General features: G+C 40.9%; 1 protein-coding gene across 21 annotated transcripts in view; it reads right to left on the bottom strand.

The window, feature by feature from the left end:
* Window positions 1-1,376: 1,376 nt before the first annotated feature.
* Window positions 1,377-18,564, bottom strand: part of SPAG17 (sperm associated antigen 17) — a 140,616-nt gene continuing 123,428 nt past the window's right edge. For 7 of the 21 annotated variants that reach the window (XM_085858729.1, XM_085858734.1, XM_085858736.1 and 4 more), the window contains 7 exons: window positions 18,104-18,215; window positions 17,833-17,931; window positions 13,843-13,997; window positions 5,766-5,896; window positions 2,888-2,948; window positions 2,145-2,265; window positions 1,377-1,514 (listed from right to left, as the gene is read on the bottom strand). In XM_085858729.1, the coding sequence (XP_085714855.1) occupies window positions 1,486-1,514; window positions 2,145-2,265; window positions 2,888-2,948; window positions 5,766-5,896; window positions 13,843-13,997; window positions 17,833-17,931; window positions 18,104-18,215 (708 nt within the window). In that variant the 3' untranslated portion in view covers window positions 1,377-1,485. Of the gene's footprint in view, window positions 1,912-2,144; window positions 2,266-2,887; window positions 2,949-5,765; window positions 5,897-13,842; window positions 13,998-15,855; window positions 16,250-17,832; window positions 17,932-18,103; window positions 18,216-18,564 lie in introns of those variants that run through there. The other 14 variants (XR_015052142.1, XR_015052143.1, XM_085858732.1 and 11 more) reach the window with 13 other exon arrangements.

Raw genomic sequence — 18,564 nt, 5'->3', positions numbered from 1 at the left:
TTCCTCAGGTTCCTTCTGATTACTCCAATATAGGACTGTACCTATTTGGTGTTCCCTTTGATTTGAATTGAATTTATTTTAATCTCATTCTAAATTCAATTGAATAATAATAAATGTCATGGGTCTGGGTCAGGTATCCGATCAAAGCGGGGTTGCATCAAGGTGGGACATCTTCGTACCCAGTCATCACTGTCAGCAATTATAAAGTGGCAGTTCTAGTTATGTCTCTTATTGATTACGTAACACACCAGTACATAAACGCCACACAAAATACATTAACCAAAATACACCACACAAACACCATGCAAAACAAGTCCTGTCAAGGGTCTGCAATCTCTGATTGCTCTTTATCTTGTTTATTATTGTGATTGATTTTTATTTTCTTCCCCTAAGCCATTTGTTCTTTATAAATATACCTCGTCTCAGGGTGAATTCCGCTTGTCCTGACAGGTTCGTTTTGTGGTTTTGGTTGGTTTCTTGTTAATGATGGTGTGGTTAGTTCGCGTCACATGGCTTAGGTTGCTCGAGCTAACATTAAGATTGGTCACATGGTCGTCTAATTGGCGTAGAGTTTGGATGGCTCTGCGGTTCTTCTGTGTATGGTAGCGGTGATTAAAAGGCCGTGATCTGACCCGGAATCATTGACCCACCTGATCTCCGTGGTCGTTTTAACACTACTCGCAGGATTCGAACCTGGCAACCGGAATGGATCGGCTGACTGCAACAATATAAATAATCGAGGAAATGTTTTGAACTGATTGAAAACAGATTGGAAAATAAAACTCTTCCAACTTTCTCTCTGGTCACTTTCTTATTGAGGTTCAAAACTTATAAATGGCAACTCACAGAGTGTGAGAAGTGGAAGTGTAACCTCAAATAAATATTCCTACTGGTTCATGGGATTGCATGGTTACAACGTTGGTGATTGACCTCATTTTTCTCAGTCTTCCTTCTGATCAGGAGTTATTATATGACCAATTAATCGAGAAGCGTCCAATGCCTGGACTCAAAAGACGTTTTCCCAGCACAAAATTTGCATTGCAAGCATGTACACTTAAAGGATGCGGTGAAGACGCCCTCTGGGAAGAATAAGTGGATCTCAAGGTCAAGCAGAAGTAATCTGCAACAAAGGCTGCAGAAGAGAGCATTGATTTAGGTTCAAATACATTGAATGCTCTATCCTGGGACTCATAATTCCAGACTGGCAATTTTCTCCAAGCATCGAAAGTTGTTGAGAATCCTCGAGGAAGCTGCCTGTAGTCCACTTGAGCTCTGCTCAGCCTCAGCGGTACTGCGTGCCAGGTTTAGACATGATCGTTTGGATATATTACACTGTTTATTGACTATACAGTATTGCATTATTTTCATAAATCAATCTTTCACGGTTCAAGCCAGATGTGGATTTATTCTTCACAAGCAATTTTGCTGATATATTCAGCAGTGTAAGTTGCTGTTACAAAGATAACGTTTGGCTCTTCTGGCTGTTTAAGGTGCAGCTTTGTAAGGAATTACTGGTAAACATCATTGTTAAGGAATGCAAGCAAATATTAGGGAGAGAATTCATGTCATGATTCCTGTTAAGAGCAATCCACATATTATGCATGCAAAAATGGGAGTGATCTGCATGATAATCTTTTCCTTCCGATCTGTATCCCAACCCATTCTACACCACCCCATTCCACCCGATCCACCCCATTCCATTCGATCATCCACCCCATTCCACACCATCGAGTTCCACACCATCCCATTACACTCCAGCATCACACCTCCAAATTCATCCCAACTTCCTTTCCTTTTTCTTCCCCTCTGTATGTCCAATTTTTACCTTTGTGTCCATCAGTTCAGCATAGCTAAGTTTTTCTTCTCCAGCACTCCAAGCATTTGAAGCTGATTTATTCTTGCAGATGAAACCTGAAGGAAGAAACAGCTCTCCCAGGCTGGTGCTTAAATTACACAATATGAGCTTCGCTTACAGGTTGTAGTCTTTGATTATAATTATAGAATCTATCTCTCTCTCTCTCTCTCTCTTTCTATCTCTGTCTCTCTCTCTCTCTCTCTCTCTCTCTCTCTCTCTCTCTCTCTCTCTCTCTCTCTCTCTCTCTCTCTCTCTCTCTCTCTCTCTCTCTCGCTCTCTCGTAGGATATTTGCTGACACGGGCAGGAACAGAGTGTGGGTGTCCATCTGAATTTCAATGTCATAAGCCACCTTGCCATGCGTCATGGCTTGCAGCTCAACACACAGCACCGTGCGTATACCGGCAGAAATCTGCAAGCAAACAGCATCTGTTACACTGACTGCATGCAGTCCATACACACATTGCTCATGCTGCAGACAAATCACATTCATTTTCCTGTGATCAGGCATATCTGAATGCATGCAGTTACCCACGGTTTATGATTCATTTGCGGCACCAGGCCCAACACCCACGTCTAAATTTTACACATCATCACACACCCGATGTGTAACCCGTGCCGACAACCGACACTCGGAAGAAACGTTTCTTTGGTGTGCTTCAATCACCTCTCTTTGCGATAAATAGCACAATATGGTAAATTAGCTGATGATCCTGTACTGTACTTCACGATCTGGTATAAATGCCCCACATGCATAATGCAACCAGACCAAATACACCCGTCTGCTCTGGGCTGTTTGGGGATGCTGCAGAAACACAACATAAAACTCCAGGTCCTCTTGCTTGAAAATCTAGAAAAGGCCATTCACTCTTAACTGGCTGGACATCACATGGCTGCCACAAATGCATTGGCTTCCAAAGTGCTCTGGAAATAGAGCGTCATTTGAGTGTTTGAGCGTGACAATTTCCGATTATCACAGACTCGTCGAGCATGGCCTTTCTCTCTGCCATGCTCAAAGCATGATGTTGACTCACTATTCCTGGGCGATAGAGCACCTGCAAGCCGGTTTCATTTGCCGGTTGTTTCACTTTGTACCTAATGGGTAAGAAGGCAGAAATACGGGGGAAGTAAACAATGTGTTAAACAACAGTTGATGTATTCCATCCCAGAATAAAATATCATGAAGTTAGATTATGCTATCAGCTCCGTGCTGTAATAGAAATATATTCCATTGTAACCATTCCAAAGGTGCTTGATGAGAAGTAATGGATGGAAAGGCAAACCCTACAAAACCTAGAAGCTTACATCAAAATGTTTCATATCATTCCATGCATCAATATTCCAATTTATCGAGTACCCACTCTTATTAATTCTTCCAATCCACTGGATCTTCATCACCTCGATGTCTCTCAATGTATTGTCCATACAATTGTGGATTTATTATAATCTATCTCATATATGAGGCTGGAAGGATGGCCTGGATCTAGAGATATGCACATTCGCCTCTAAGCTGTCTCGCTTTGCTTTGGATCACGAACCAGCTATCAACTGTCATCCCGGTGTTTCACAGGCAGGGTGATTCATTCGTCGAATGGACGTTAAATTAGGCATCCTGTCTGCCAGCATTCATTGGTGAGCGTTAAAGATTCCATGGTGTCCTTGGCGTAAAGTAGGTGAGCTATCGCCTGCACCGTGGCAAAATTCCAAATTCCTGCCATAACTACTGCTGCGAAGGCAATGGCAAACCACTCAGTATAACTCTTGTCAAGAAACTGCTTCGGCAGGACCAACGCTTTGTTACAGAGTTGAGTATGACACATCAGAATCAGAATCCTATACAGCTCGTTTAATGCTTTAAAAAAGCACTTTTAAAAGCTGTAATTACAGGAGGAAAGGGTAGGACCCACAGTCATTAAGAATGACCTCCTGCAACAAGAGAAGGGAATAAGCGTCAACCACACGAGAGGACGAGCATCACAGGTAAACCAGATCAGCTGGGGAAGGCAGATTGTCCCCCAACCTGGAGGTTGTTAGTGAGCTAGCTTGGTTTTTTTTAAAAAACGACAATCCAATAGTGATTTGGCAGTTCTCCTAAAACTAATTAGACTTCCTGAAGCTAAGAATCCAAACTCTTCATATATGTAGTGCCGTCAAATTTTGTTTACCAACACACTGTCCTCATCAACAAGCCACCACTGGACCCAAAAGTACCAACTCATACTACATAGTATTTGTGTACTGCATATTATACTTGGAGCACATATTGATCATATGCATGATCTGTTTAAGGTTAGTGTGAACTGCATAATTCAGTCCACACCAAGAACACCCTTACTTACAGACCATTAAAGGGCCAAACAGTTTGAGTTGCATTCACACATGACATCATGTTTGGATGAGAGTCATTTTGCCATGATGCATCTCTTTAAGGAAACAGATAGCAATTGAATGGCAAGTCTTCCCCGAATGAATGTAACCTTTCTTCATTGTTTTACGCTCTGAAGATGCATTGTTATAATGATGAAAATAATACATGAAGGAGAGGAAGATGAGTCGAAGAACAATCATGCATGTGACTCTGCTTGGCAGGATGAAATTAGGCCACAGGTAATACTCGGGTGCCACCATGGAGAAAAGAACATAACTAACCGTTAAAAAAAAACATCATCATGAGATCTTACAAAATTCTCTTTCTGTTTCTATCAGATCCCATGATGATTCATCGGAGATTGTTGAAAGAGAAGAAATCCGAGCCTCATTAAAAAGTATGGAATATTCATCAGCACGTGGACGACACTGTCTCTGGAGCTGAAATGGCTGAAGGAAACAAAACCATGTAGTTTGAAGTGCCCACTTGGTTCTGGGAAGATAACTGAGGAAACGCCTGGGGAAAACAACCTTCATGGTGGCACTTAACATGGGGGCACTCATAACATCGACATGGTGGCACTTGCTGCCACTATGTCGATGTTAAGAAAGAGTGAATCTCAGTGACCAAACGCCAAACTGCTCCTCAAGGTGCTTTGAGTACCTGTTGTGAAGTGCTGAGACAACGACACACACACACACACACACACACACACACACACACACACACACACACACACACACACACACACACACACACACACACACACACACACACACACACACTTAATTGTACAATATCAGGTATTCCCAAAATATAATATAATTCAAATGATTGCTGTAAATGATGCTAATCTCACCACATTCTGTTTTCAACTTAATTGAAATTGTAAACCTCAAAACACCCCAGTATCATCATCCATCCACATACAAGCTACCTACCTCGCACACAAACCAATATCCCCATACCTCTCTATCTCCAATGCATCCAGGTACCTATTTAAACTTATCCATCCCCTCCACAACCACTACCTTTCCGAGGAGACCGTTCCGTGCATTAACCACTCTGACTGAAAGACCCATTGCTTTAAAACTGTCATAACTCTCATCTTCTTTACCCTCAAGCTACTGTACGACCACTGGTCCTAACTGTCCACTCTGCTGAAAAACTGCACTGCACCGATCTTGTCTACACCCTTCGTTATCTTTAAAATGGCGCTTGGCAACTGGAGCTCAGTTGCAGATGGTAAAAGATTATCGATGGCTGATAGATGGTGAAAAAGCAACACTGCTAAGACATCACTCGAAGGCCAAAGAAGATGGCCACAAGCCAAATCCGGCATGATTACTCTGGTGGAAGTAACTCAAACACAAAAGCCATCAACACAGTGTCAAAAAAACACATATTAACCATTTGTTATGGCAGCATCAAGAACTCCATATTTTGTCAAATTCTCTAATATGAGCATTTTCCTGCACAATCATGAACTTGACGACAAGCCAATCATAATGAGGATTTCATGCTTCACAGCCAGTCCTACGTACCTGTGCTTCTGCAGGCTAAGGTTATGCAACATAACATTGCGGCTGCAGCGTTCACCCCGCCGAACCTCGCCAAAAGCAACATGAGCTGGCACGAACAGGAACGGATTGGTGTCAAGACTGTAGTTTAACACCTGCCCAGAAAGGTGACCTCGGTTAGTTGCTTCACAAGGACCCAAACCCATCAGTTTAATCCCCAATTAAAATGTATTGCAATGGTACATGTAACATGGATTTCACATCTTGTTTGAGAGCTTGGACTCCCTGGTAAATGATCTTTACGCCAATCCTCAATCAGTATGGCACTAGACCCTGGACCACATTTGGCAATACATATTGAGACACACCAGCAATACACATCGATAAGTCACAAACAATGTGTAATTCCAACTTACTGTGGAATGTGTTACTGGTACAATATATTACCCAAGGATACACAAGGAACTTTGATGAAGGAATAGGCCATTTGGTCCATCAACGATGTGTTACATCAACACCACCTTAATTCAATCTGACAGTTTATCAACTAAAATTAAGTGATTTAGAGGGGGGGGAGGGGGCTGGAGATAAAGACAGTGGAAGAGGCATCTGTGTGTATATATATATATATATATATATATATATATATATATATATATATATATATATATATATATATATATATATATATATATATATATATATATATATTTGAAGGCTCTTCTGGATAAAGAGTCATATCGGCTCCACCTATTAGGCACAAGCAAAGCAGAGATACAGCCCCCTACATCTCCATCGGATAATAGTGTAGCTGATACCAGAAAGATAATTTAATTCTCAATTTTATAGACCAGTCCACTCCGAAAAGGGAGCATCAACAGACACGTGTTTCAGGCTTGTTGGCCCCTGCCTTATGATGGAGGCCTTTTTATAAGTAAAAAGGTAACAAAAATCAAAACATTTCAACAGCTCGGGACATTCAACTTGACCAAATTACACAGTCCAACAAGACTGTCCCATAAGTATACACCTGCACCTCAGTCTGAAGGCTGAAGGCTGAAGTACATGATCATCCAAACACACACATCCTAACCTCAAAAGGTCAGAATGCATGGTTATACAATTGGACCACTCCTCAATAGGAGTGCGTTGCCATTACAGCGAGGAGCAGAAGCTCCTCTCCAGAGTGTACTGGTCAAACCTGACAAGACATTAAATCTAGATCAGACCCCATTACTACAGTGGGTACCAGGAAGCAAGTGCCACACCATATATTGCTGCGTGCATCCTGACCAAGAGGAAATGTCACACATCCATATCTAAGTACATATAATTCCCATCAATATCCATGTACCCGTCCATCCCCAAGGCTTGTTGGTCCCTATCTAATCCAAATTTAAACCTATCTACTGTTTCTGTTCCCACTACCTGTCCAGGGAGACCATTCTATGCATTAAATATACTCTCTGACCGAAAGTACTCCACAATGTAGTGCCCTCCTGGGTGCTTGCCTTACTACCGTCTACCTTTCTAACTCTCCTCTACTTTACTCTCAGGTTCTGGTCCAAAGTCCTATAGGCCGGGGGCCAGTGGGACCTACCTTGCACCCCCCCACCTGCGACAATTTTTCACCGATACCAGTGTTCATATATATCCCAAGTATCAGAAAAAAGATGTTCCCAGAAAAATAACTCATTTGCATTATTCTTTATTAAGCTGTTTCCATGGCAACCAATCAAAAATAGACGAATCTCACAAAGATCGGCAAAATGTTAATATCTCTGTCAAATGTAAACATAAAATCACAAAATTGGTGTAAAATTAAAGCTTATACATTTACGTATTAAAATATATTTTGTTTATGCTAATTAGCTCATTTGCATATTAATTAAATTTGACTTAAAGACAATAATTCCCACAAAAATGCAAGAATTTCCATTTTCTTCCCTTGCAATTACCACACATGTCAGTTGCCAGATACAAGCCAGGTTGGTGAAATTTTTTTTTATAATCTTTGAATTTTTAAAGTAGATTAATTAGCATAAAATACAAAGCACAATGAATCGTTAGAAAATCATGTTAAATCAAATTAATCATTGAAACTAATTACCTGGGCCTGATATAATACATAACTGCGACTAATGATGGTTGTGCTGTTTAAAGAACACATAACTCTTTTCTGTTTGGGTAAAAGTAGTGAAAATAGTTGTAAATGCATTGATATGCTAATTAGGTTCCGCCATTATGGAAATTTACATTTTTGTAAATATCTCACCTTCCGGTACACATTTGTACCGGACACTACACATTTGTAAATGAGGGGGTCTACACCTATGCTTGGAGGGTCAATGAATAAAGTGAACAGATTTCCTTTGTTGTCAGAGATGTTGAATAGTCTTTATGGATGATCTTCTTCTTCTTCTTTTGGCTGCTCCCGTTAGGGGTCGCCACAGCGAATCGTCCATATGATCCGCATAGTGATTTGGCACATGTTTTACGCCGGATGCCCTTCCTGACGCAACCCTGGTCGCCTCTTACGACACAGGGATATGGTACACCTATTTTAACCGGGGTATACACCGACCCAGTATACTGGTACTCATTTCGCCGACCTCGGAAGGATGACAGGCTGAGTCAACCCCCTGGTGTATTAATTCAGTGGCCCAACGGGGCTTCAACTCAGGACCTTTTGGATCCCAAGCCGCTGCCCTAACCACTGCGCCAACACCAGGCTACCCTCTTTTTGGATGATATGTTAATTATAATCCCCGATCACCAGTAAGGGGGATCATATTGTTATCGCTTTTTTGCGTGCATGTCTGTGTGTTGTCACTTTTCGCTTCCGTCGATGTAAATGTGAGGTTGTATGGCTCTATAGCCTGGAGGTGTAGGTATGCATGCTGTGATATAATCTACAGCTTGACATAGCTGCTTCTCGTTGTGATTGTACAATTATTATTGTCGTATACAACAATACATTGAATAACCAATTTCATTTGTTTCTTGCAGACATAGTGCGTTGATGGCCCAATTCTTTGCACGGAGATGAAACCTCAGAAGATAAAGCAGGAACAGACTGATATCGGTGCAAAAAAGAGACAGATATGTATCCTGCATTGTGAGGGAGCAAAGAGTGATGGATTCACCTATTTGTCAGACTTGATGCTTAAGTTGGAACAGTTCACTTGCGTCATGTATGATGACAAGAGTCGATTTCAGGAAGTGGATGAAGTAAGGGTGCTCATGATAAGGGAGAAGTGTGGGGACAAGCCTCTGGACGCAGGCTGCAACATTGACCTTTGGAAACTACCTCAATGTAGAAAGTGCTTAGAGCAGCACATCCGAAGAGCTAATTATCAAGCAGCTGTTTGGAAGTGTTCTCATATTGCAAATCCCAATATACCAGATGACATGCAGGAACATGGCTGGACATACACAGATGGTGTTATGGAGCCATTGTGGATATCAGGCGATATTCTACCCAAGAAGTCGATTGGTTCACTGCAGGAGGCACTGGAAGAGGACAGTGATGATGAGGATGATGACGAGCCATGCGAATGTGAAGATTGTGTGGACTCGGACATTGAATAGTATGATAGCCAATAAAGGACATAGCAAGCAAACATCAGGCTCAGAATCTGCCAACGAAGGACACTTCTTCTATATATGACTGATAGTTAATTGAAACAGCGTGATTATCAACTGGTCAAGATTATCAAACTCAGATGTGTGCTACGAAGTTTGCCAAGACTCCAACAGATTGCAGATCATCTACTCATAGTTTTTGCCATTGTATCGATCTACTTCATAGTAGAGTGCACAGGCAGGCGAACAATGCGAAGATAAACCATTTGTCAGATCTGGTGTGTGGCTAGTCGGCTTTCAAACATCTGGTAACTCTGGAAGAAAGGGGATACAGTAAATATTATTAGATTAATGCTTTTATATCCGAATGCATTCAAAGTGTGAGATCTTCAATTACTGCACTCAGATGGACCATATGAATACATTTTTGCTGTACATGATCTCCTTTAGCCACAACTAATTACACATCAGTTTAACTTTTGTGCCTACAGGATGGTCACTATTTCCAGCCTCTGGTGGATATACATTATGATATAATGACATCAACTCACCTTATTTACATACCACTGCATTTTAAAATATTTGATTTAACTTCAAGGGCCAATCTTATCAAAATATGTAGTCATGATGCTTACGTGAAACTCAAAACGGAGGACACATCGCTCCGTGCATTATGTTCATAGGGAATGAAGATGTATAGGAAATTCATTGTTCTATGATTTTTGCATGTAATTAAGCAATCCAAGCATTATTCTACATCTCTGACAACAAAGGAAACATGTTCACTGTATTCCTTGACCCTCCAAACATATGTGTAGATTCCTCATTTACAAATTTCCATGTACCAGAAATTGAGATATTTATGAAAATGAGAATTTCCATAATGGTGGATTCTAATTAGCATATCAATGCATTTAAAATTATTTCCACTACTTTTACTCAAACAGAAAATAGTTATGTTTCCCTTAAACACCAACAGACAGCATAAGTCACAGTTATGTATTATATCAGGCCCAGGTAATTAATTATATTGATTAATCGGATTTCGCATGATTTTCGAACGATTCATTGTGCTTTGTATTTTATGCGAATTAGCCAACTTAAAAAAATTCAAAAATTTTAATTTTTTTTTTGCCCACCTGGCTTGTATCTGGCAACACTTAAGTAATGTTTTTTTGACAAAAAAACTGACGTGTGTGGTAATTACAAGGAAAAAAATGGAAATTCTTGCATTTTTGTGGGAATTATTGTCTTTAAGTCAAATGTAATTAATATGCAAATGAGCTAATTAGCATAAACAAAATATATTTTAATACTTAAATGTATAAGCTATAATTTGCACCAATTTTGTGATTTTATGTTTATATTTGACAGAGATATCAACATTTTGCCGATCTTTGTGAGATTCGTCCATTTTTGATTGGTTGCCATGGAAACAGCTTAATAAAGAATAATGCAAATGAGTTATTTTTCTGGGAACATCTTTTTTCTGATACTTGGGATATATATGAACACTGTGGTATCAGTGAAAAATTGTCGCAAGGGGGGGGGGGGGGTGCAAGGTAGGTCCCACTGGCCCCTGGCCTACTATAACTGATTATTTTGCTGAAAACCTCTTCTTCGCTTATTTCCTCTCTATCCTTAATAATCCTAAACATTTCAATCAAATCCCCTGCTAACCATCTCCTTTGTAATGTACAATGTCCTGTCTCCTTCAGCCACTCCATATAGCTTCGTCTCGCAAGCTCCAGAATCAATATGGTCACTCTTTACTGAACCCTCTCAATGGCAGCTTACTTCATCCTTCATGGCAGCTATGTCTTTCAAGATCATCACATAAAATAGAAAACAAAAACAAATAATTTCTACAATGTACTTGTATTTTGTACAGAAGCCAATTGCTTTACGCCAAGAATCATCAATGTCCAATTGTGGAATACTGTTCCAAATGTCCTGCATTACTCTCTACAATTTAACGAAGTAGTTAAATAGCCATTTGGCCTCCTCAGGCTGCACAACCTGAACAATATCTGGACTTTGCGCAGACCATTGATGATTGGGAGTGTTCCTCTATTTACCATCAATATATTGTTTGCCGTACACTTGGGGTGATTGCCTTGGCGGAAGACAGATCCCTGCTCGACAAACTGTGTTCCAGCGGGAATGGCATGATGATCAGACAATGCCTGTGCTTGCTAGCAATCAAGATGACATCAATTTTGCACAGATCAACGACACCTCGAGTTGAGGTACAGCCCCAAACTAGCGCTGTTCCTCCACCATGCTTCACTGCAGAAGTCACACCTCGATGACGACACAGTCCTCCATCATTCGACAAGCTGCCATTGCAATTTGTTGCTGGACAATCCTGTAATCACGGTTAATCGGTAAATAGCACATGTCTTCAGCTTATGTATCCAGCTCACGTACATGTTCACGAAACTACTTTGTTTTGATGTGTATCTTACGGTTCCCAAGGTGATATTCACATCTGTATTTACAGCAAGGTCGCTGGTAAAATATGTACTCGAACGTCATATATCACACAAAGAACACCCCGAGAGAGTGTATGCTCTCTACCTAGACCATTTCTGTGATTGATAGTGCCAGTTTTGCACAGTCTCTTCAGCCTTGCATACAGCTCCTATTGACACAGGGAGTTTTGTTACAATTTTTCATGCAGTATCATTCACCAGCTGAAACTTTTTTTACTTCCAGATACTTGTCCTAAAGGAGCCATTTGCCTCGAGTCCTGAGAGCCATTACTGGATTCACACTACACGACCGGCACAAGGTGACCGGACCGACTGCCTGTACTTTACAGACTTTATACTGGTACGGCACTTTTGATTGGTTGGATGACAATAAATCAATGTAAACAAGGATAGAGGACTGTACGCTGGTGCAGATCATTTTTCAAATGATAAGGGCAAATGACAATCTGTTTAGCACATTCCATTTATACCCTCTTTCCTACCATTACATCATTACTTCTGATACTGAGCACATGTGCTGTGAATTGGCAATCCAAACTTTCTTAATCAAGCAACTACTTCCAAAACTAGCAAACTAATGGAGATGAGATAAATATACTCAGTGTTCGAGGAATCAAATATTCACTCTACGTCCGTTAAAGTTAATTGCTTAGCAACGAAAAGAAAGCTCCTTTTGAAGTACCGTATTTCAAGAAGCTAAAGATTTCACTCATTCCAAAGTCTGTAAGTCCAGACGAGAATGTCAGAGCCTCCTGCATAATGACCATTGATTGATACGTGAGGAGATACAATGAAGCCTGCATGGTTTTGATAATAATGGTGGCCCGTACTCTTGACAGAGCTCACAGCGAGTTGAGAAGTTGAGAAAGTTGAGAAACTCATAGTGAGTTGAGAAGCTCACAGTGAGTAGTTCACAGCGAGTTGAGAAGCTCACAGTGAGTAGTTCACAGCGAGTTGAGAAGCTCACAGTGAGTAGTTCACAGTGAGTTGAGAAGCTCACAGCGAGTTGAGAAGCTCACAGTGAGTAGTTCACAGCGAGTTGAGAAGCTCACAGTGAGTAGTTCACAGTGAGTTGAGAAGCTCACAGTGAGTAGTTCACAGCGAGTTGAGAAACATATCGAGGCTAGAACCAGAACGTACAGATATGGTTTTACCAGACACAAATAACAAAAAATATCTTCCTCATTTGCTGTTCGAGGTTCACCATGATGGAGCTTCATTGAGCTGCCATGGTCATTTCAGACGAGTATGGATCCTGCGTCAAGGTGGTCTATCCCCTGGTGAAATGATAAACAAATCTTAAATTTGGTCAGTGATTTGACGTGAAGAGGCTTTTAAATACAGTATTGCAAAAATCACCATGGAATCCTTGAAAATATTTGATTTGATTTGACTGCCAGCTTAAGAACAGAGGCAGTACCCTCTGCTGGCAGTTTAACAGACATCAGTTTTAGTAATATGTGATTTCACTCAAGATTAAACTCAGGGATCTTCTTCTTTCCTATGAAGCACAAGGCTGTGGGGTAGCATCATTCGCTGAGGGCTTGTGCTGCTGATGCAATGCCCTCTGTAGGTTTGCGCAGGAATTTGTAATTTGTTTTATGGTACCCACGATAGCTCACCAACTCTTTGCGAAGGACGCTGTGGGATATTTAACATCCACCAACTAATGCCGGCAGCAGGGATTCCCGTTAAATGTCCCTCCGAGGGATGGCACACATATTGATGAATCACCCTGCTTATGAAACACCGGGATGAGTTGATAGCTGAGTCAGGGTTCAAACCCAGGAAAGACAGCTGAGAGGAGAGTGTGTGTACTTCTATACCATCCTGCCAGCCCAACCCAGGGATGAGAAGGCAACAAAACTCCCTTTTGTCATTTCACTCAATCACTGTTTATTCAAGTGTGAGGATGTTACCACTGAGCTATTCTACGACATAAATAGAGCCTCTTATAAAATGTATATATATTGACCCTTGAGGAAAACATCACCATACATCTCCATCACATAACTACTCACCCTGGGATTGGGAATGTGTCGTGGATGGGGAACCTCCATGGACAAGGGAAGTGGGACACGGTTCTTCCGTGAGTTCCCAAGCAAGTCGAAAAACAGGCTCTTGCATTTGGTTTGCGTGGAACTCTCTCGCAGAGCAGAGCTGTCCCATGGTCCCGCTACACACAAAACAAGTGTCAAGATCTTCTTCTATCAATAGCGTCAGATGAAGTGTTGGAAGTAAAAAACAAAATTCTCAGAAACACAACTAAAGACCACAATGTTGCAGACCAAATATGTGGCAACTCCTTGTGCAGTGTGAATAGTGAAAAATATCCCGAATGAAAGAGATACCTTTTCCAAAAGAAAATAGCATCTACAGACCCTTTATATCACTGCAGGCCAAAAGGTTGCACTCACCCCCACTCTTCATTGATACTTTGGATTAATTCAGAAACCATGCAATGAAAACCCGACCTTACCCAACCATGAACATATAGATGTATATATTTATATATCAGTGTCCGTAGGTAAGTCAGTCAGTCAGTGAGCTTGTAAACACTTCAGTCATTATCGCTTGAACGAAACAAATAAATTTGATGAAACTTGGCCACAAGCTTCATATCTGATGCCCAACGAAGGTGTATTAACCGCATCAAAATCTGCACTCATTAAGGGGTTGAAATCAGGCCTAAAATGATGAAAAAAAATTCCCGCCCTAACCTACACGATGCATTGATTGCATCAGCAGCACAGCCACGTCCAAACATGACCTGTAAACATGCATCGCTGTAATCAGCCTCGAGAGGGCTTCCATCCAAACAACCGTGTGACCAGATTGTGTGCATGAACAAAATTCCAATATTTTATTACATCATTGATTGTTACTCCTGATCCAGGTGACCTTCAAGACCCGTGGTCCTATTTTTGTTACAGGATGGCTGCGATCAGAACACTGAACCAAGATCTTGCATAAAAATAAAATAAAACCTATAAAATAAAATGTAATTTTTGGTCACCTTGACCAAACCAAGCCTAAAAAAATCGATGAACCTAAAACATGGTTGTGATAGTTGCGGGTTTATTTTGAAGCAAATTGTTCAGTCTTAATCCTCATAATACACCTCATACCAGATGGTTCATCAACTTGTGTATACAAATATGACATAAACTGTGACCCCTCTCGACTCCCACATATGCTGAACAACATTCTCCTCTCTTCTCTCTCCTCTCCCCTTCTCTCAATTTAAAATAAATATATAGCTGCAAAGATTTAAACCTCCAGAGCATTTTTTTGTGTATAGCTTTGGTTGACTGACATCATACAGACTGGCAGGATGGCCTAGAGAGGTACACATGCTCGTCTCTCAGCTCTCCAGCCCGGGTTTGAATCCTGGCCCAGCTATAAACTGTCATCCTAGTGTTTCACAGGCAAGGTGATTCATTTATGTGTGCCGTCCTTCGGATGGATGTTAAACTGAGTGTCCCGTCTGCTGGCATTAGTGGACGTAAAAGATCCCATGGTGTCCTTTAGTGAAGAGTAGGTGAGCCATTGCCAGCACCATGAATAAATTACATATTCCTAGCCTAACCTATAGAGAGCTTTGCATCAGTGGTACAGCCACATCGACTCAGATGATGATGTCATCCCACAGCCTTTTGATACATCCGAAAGAAGAGGAATAATAATATGAAGAAGACTGCCATTATGCAAAGAGTGATGATAAATAAGGTGTATAAGTAAAGTAAGGTGTATATTCTGAAAAATAAAACACTATTTAACATCTCTCCATTATTAAAATCCGTTATTAGAAAAAAATAAGTTACATTTTCAACTTTTTGTGTCTTTTAAAATAAAATTATTATTCAGGCATAAATGCCTAACGACAATGAGCAAGCCACCTGCTGCGTTTTAAATGAAGCTCTTCTTGAGTTCTTAACAAAAACTAATTATCCCTCTACCCCCCTCCCACCCCCACCAAAAAGAAACTACTTAAACTAGAAGGGCACTCGGTAGAGCGCCTACCTCTGCCACGTAATACCTCATCCACAAGAACGTATCGGGCCCAATACATTTTTGAAATTTCATGCTGTATATCGTTTTTGGCCCTATCTCTCAATGGTGAAGAATCACTTTAATAATTAAATAATTATCGTATCCAGATCCGGATTCGGATCTTCACCAAAATCGAATCAATTCGTCCTTGCCACACACCCAACGTGTCCACCAAGTTTCATCTGCACCCGTCAACAACTTTTTGAGATATCGTGCTATATATTGGTTTCGCTCCATCTCTCGAACTGGTGAAGAATCACTGAAAAAATTATCAGATCCGGATCTTCAACAAAATTGAATCAATTCTTCCTCGTCACACACCCAACGTGTCCACCAAGTTTCATCCGAATCCGTCCACAACTTTTTTGAGATGTCCTGCACACAAACAAACAGACAAACAAACAGACAGAGAGGGGTGAAAACATAATCTCCTTCACCTTTGGTGGCAGAGGTAATAACTACTGACCCTGCCTAATGCTTGACATTTGCAAAATGTCATGGTAACTGCACTTGTTTTCGGACAAATGGCTGCATTGCCTCCTGAATGTTCACCCACTTGGAGTTTGCACTTGTTGAAAAGACCAAGTCCTTAGGTTATACAATGAAAGATCAAAGAATAGTTTGTGGTTGCGAGAATGCATAATCATCAAATTTGCGAGAACCACAACAAAGAGAATGTGAAAGCACAACAAACTCGAAGATTTGTCTTTTTTGATTAAAAACCTCAAGTTGGTTGTTCGTCTTGCATTCTCCATTGTGTGGTTCTCATAGTGATGTTGAACATGACAGAATATTTCATAAATATATGTGGAAAATTCTAAATACACAGAATATTTGTAACCAATTGGGATCAGGATCTGCATATAATGTATAAAGCAAAATAATTCTCTGCCATAGAACACGAGTATCAGATCGATGACCATGACACCTCAGAGGTAGCACACTCGCTTCTGAGTTGCCTAGTCAGATTCCTGACATTCGGGTTTGATATCCGACACAACTATAAACTGTCACCTTGGTGCTTCACAGGGCAGGATGTGTCATGAAATAGTACACCATCCTTTGGAGAGATATTAAACGATGCGTAGCTGTCTGCTGGCATTCACTCAATGATGGGTGTTAAAGATCCCATGGTGCCCATCGAAACGATCAAGTCATTGTGTGCTGATACATTGGCCAAATTTTTAATTTCTCCCTTAATATGGCATGATGGTCATGACACCTTTCTCCCTTGACCAAACTCGGTGGTGTAATGGTTGGAGCATCCGCTCAGAGTCTGGGAGGTCGGCAGTTCATAACTCTGGCCGAGTCATACCAAAGACTTTAAAAATTGGACATGCTGCTTCCTTGCTTGACACTCGGCATTTAAAAGGACAGAGCAAGGACAATCCTCAGAGGTTGGCATCGATGGAGAGGAGGAGGAAATTCCCCGCTGAGTATGGTGAGAAAGGCAGTGCCATTATTGTGACATCGCTGGTACTCAGAGTGCCCTGGGAAGTGACAGCACTTCCATAAAGCTCAGTGGGTGTGCTTGTCTCGTCTAACAGTCCTGTGTTGTGTCTCGTGTATTCGTCTCTATGTCCATGTGTGTGTGAGATGGGAATGTGGCAGCTCCACTACGAACCTCAGATCCTGTTTTAAAAGATATATACCCTGAATATTTGGCCTGGCCAACTTTGTTTGTGAAAAGTTGTGATCTTTACAGGTTCTACGAGCCACTGATCCTAACGAATAGGAGATGGCATAAGGTGATGATGCCGATGCAATGGTGAGAATCTGACATCTATTCGTACAGAAGTTGGTGAAAGCAAGCTTTGAACCAATAATATTATACCGAAAGTCACCAAGGACCTGTTGAAGACAATTGCTTTCATGATATAAAACAGGAGAAGCAAGCCAATCAAAAAATATCGAACAAAGTAATGGTGTAATAAAGTTTAGAAGTGCTATATCTTCACCTTTTGTAAGAAGAATATTTGGCTTCGTTGTTTGTGGAACCTCTTGGGGTTTCAGGTCTTTAATGTGATCTGCTGATAAAGAATGATGCATGATGCTCTCTATGCAGGCAGAAAAGGTGAAGCAAGTGGCACATTATTCAAGGCATGCAAAGTGTGAACAAAGGAATGTCAAATTGTTTGAGGTACAAGGGTCAAACCACCAACAATAGGAAGCAGAGAGAATGTAAACAACAAGAGGCCACAGGCAGTGCAATCACCAGCTGATGGTTACCGTGAGGGCTTGCTTCCCTGTTGTCATGGTTTTGCGGTGTTGTAGTAAGGATGCAAGCTTCTTTCTTGTTCAATGGAGGCAAAGCCTGAGTTAGAGCTTCCAGCTCAGGTATCTGGGGGGTATATTGATGATATAAAACATGTATCAAAATCAGTGCAAATTTCCAAGTCTTAAGCCCAGTGTTAATTTTAGTTCTACAAACACTTATTTACCAAAAAACAATATTATGAATTTGTTTTATGTTCCCAGGGATCAGACATTACGTCGTTTTTTTTTTCAAGTTGCAAAATGCAACTCTCATTGAGTCAGCTGAGGGCTCAATGTAACGTTGTCATGATGTCCCAGAAGTCACGCCATCTTACTACACCACCATCTTACGAAATCCATCATCCCAATGCCGAGCGTTTGGCATTCAGCCTGTTTCCCACGGATGTCAAACACTCTAATAAATGGATTATGGT

Source organism: Eptatretus burgeri, chromosome 16, assembly GCF_056783735.1.
Source record: "Eptatretus burgeri isolate ZD-2024b chromosome 16, Ebu_testis_v1, whole genome shotgun sequence".
NCBI classification, from domain to species: Eukaryota; Metazoa; Chordata; class Myxini; order Myxiniformes; family Myxinidae; genus Eptatretus; species Eptatretus burgeri.
This window is presented reverse-complemented; position numbering and strand designations above follow the sequence as displayed.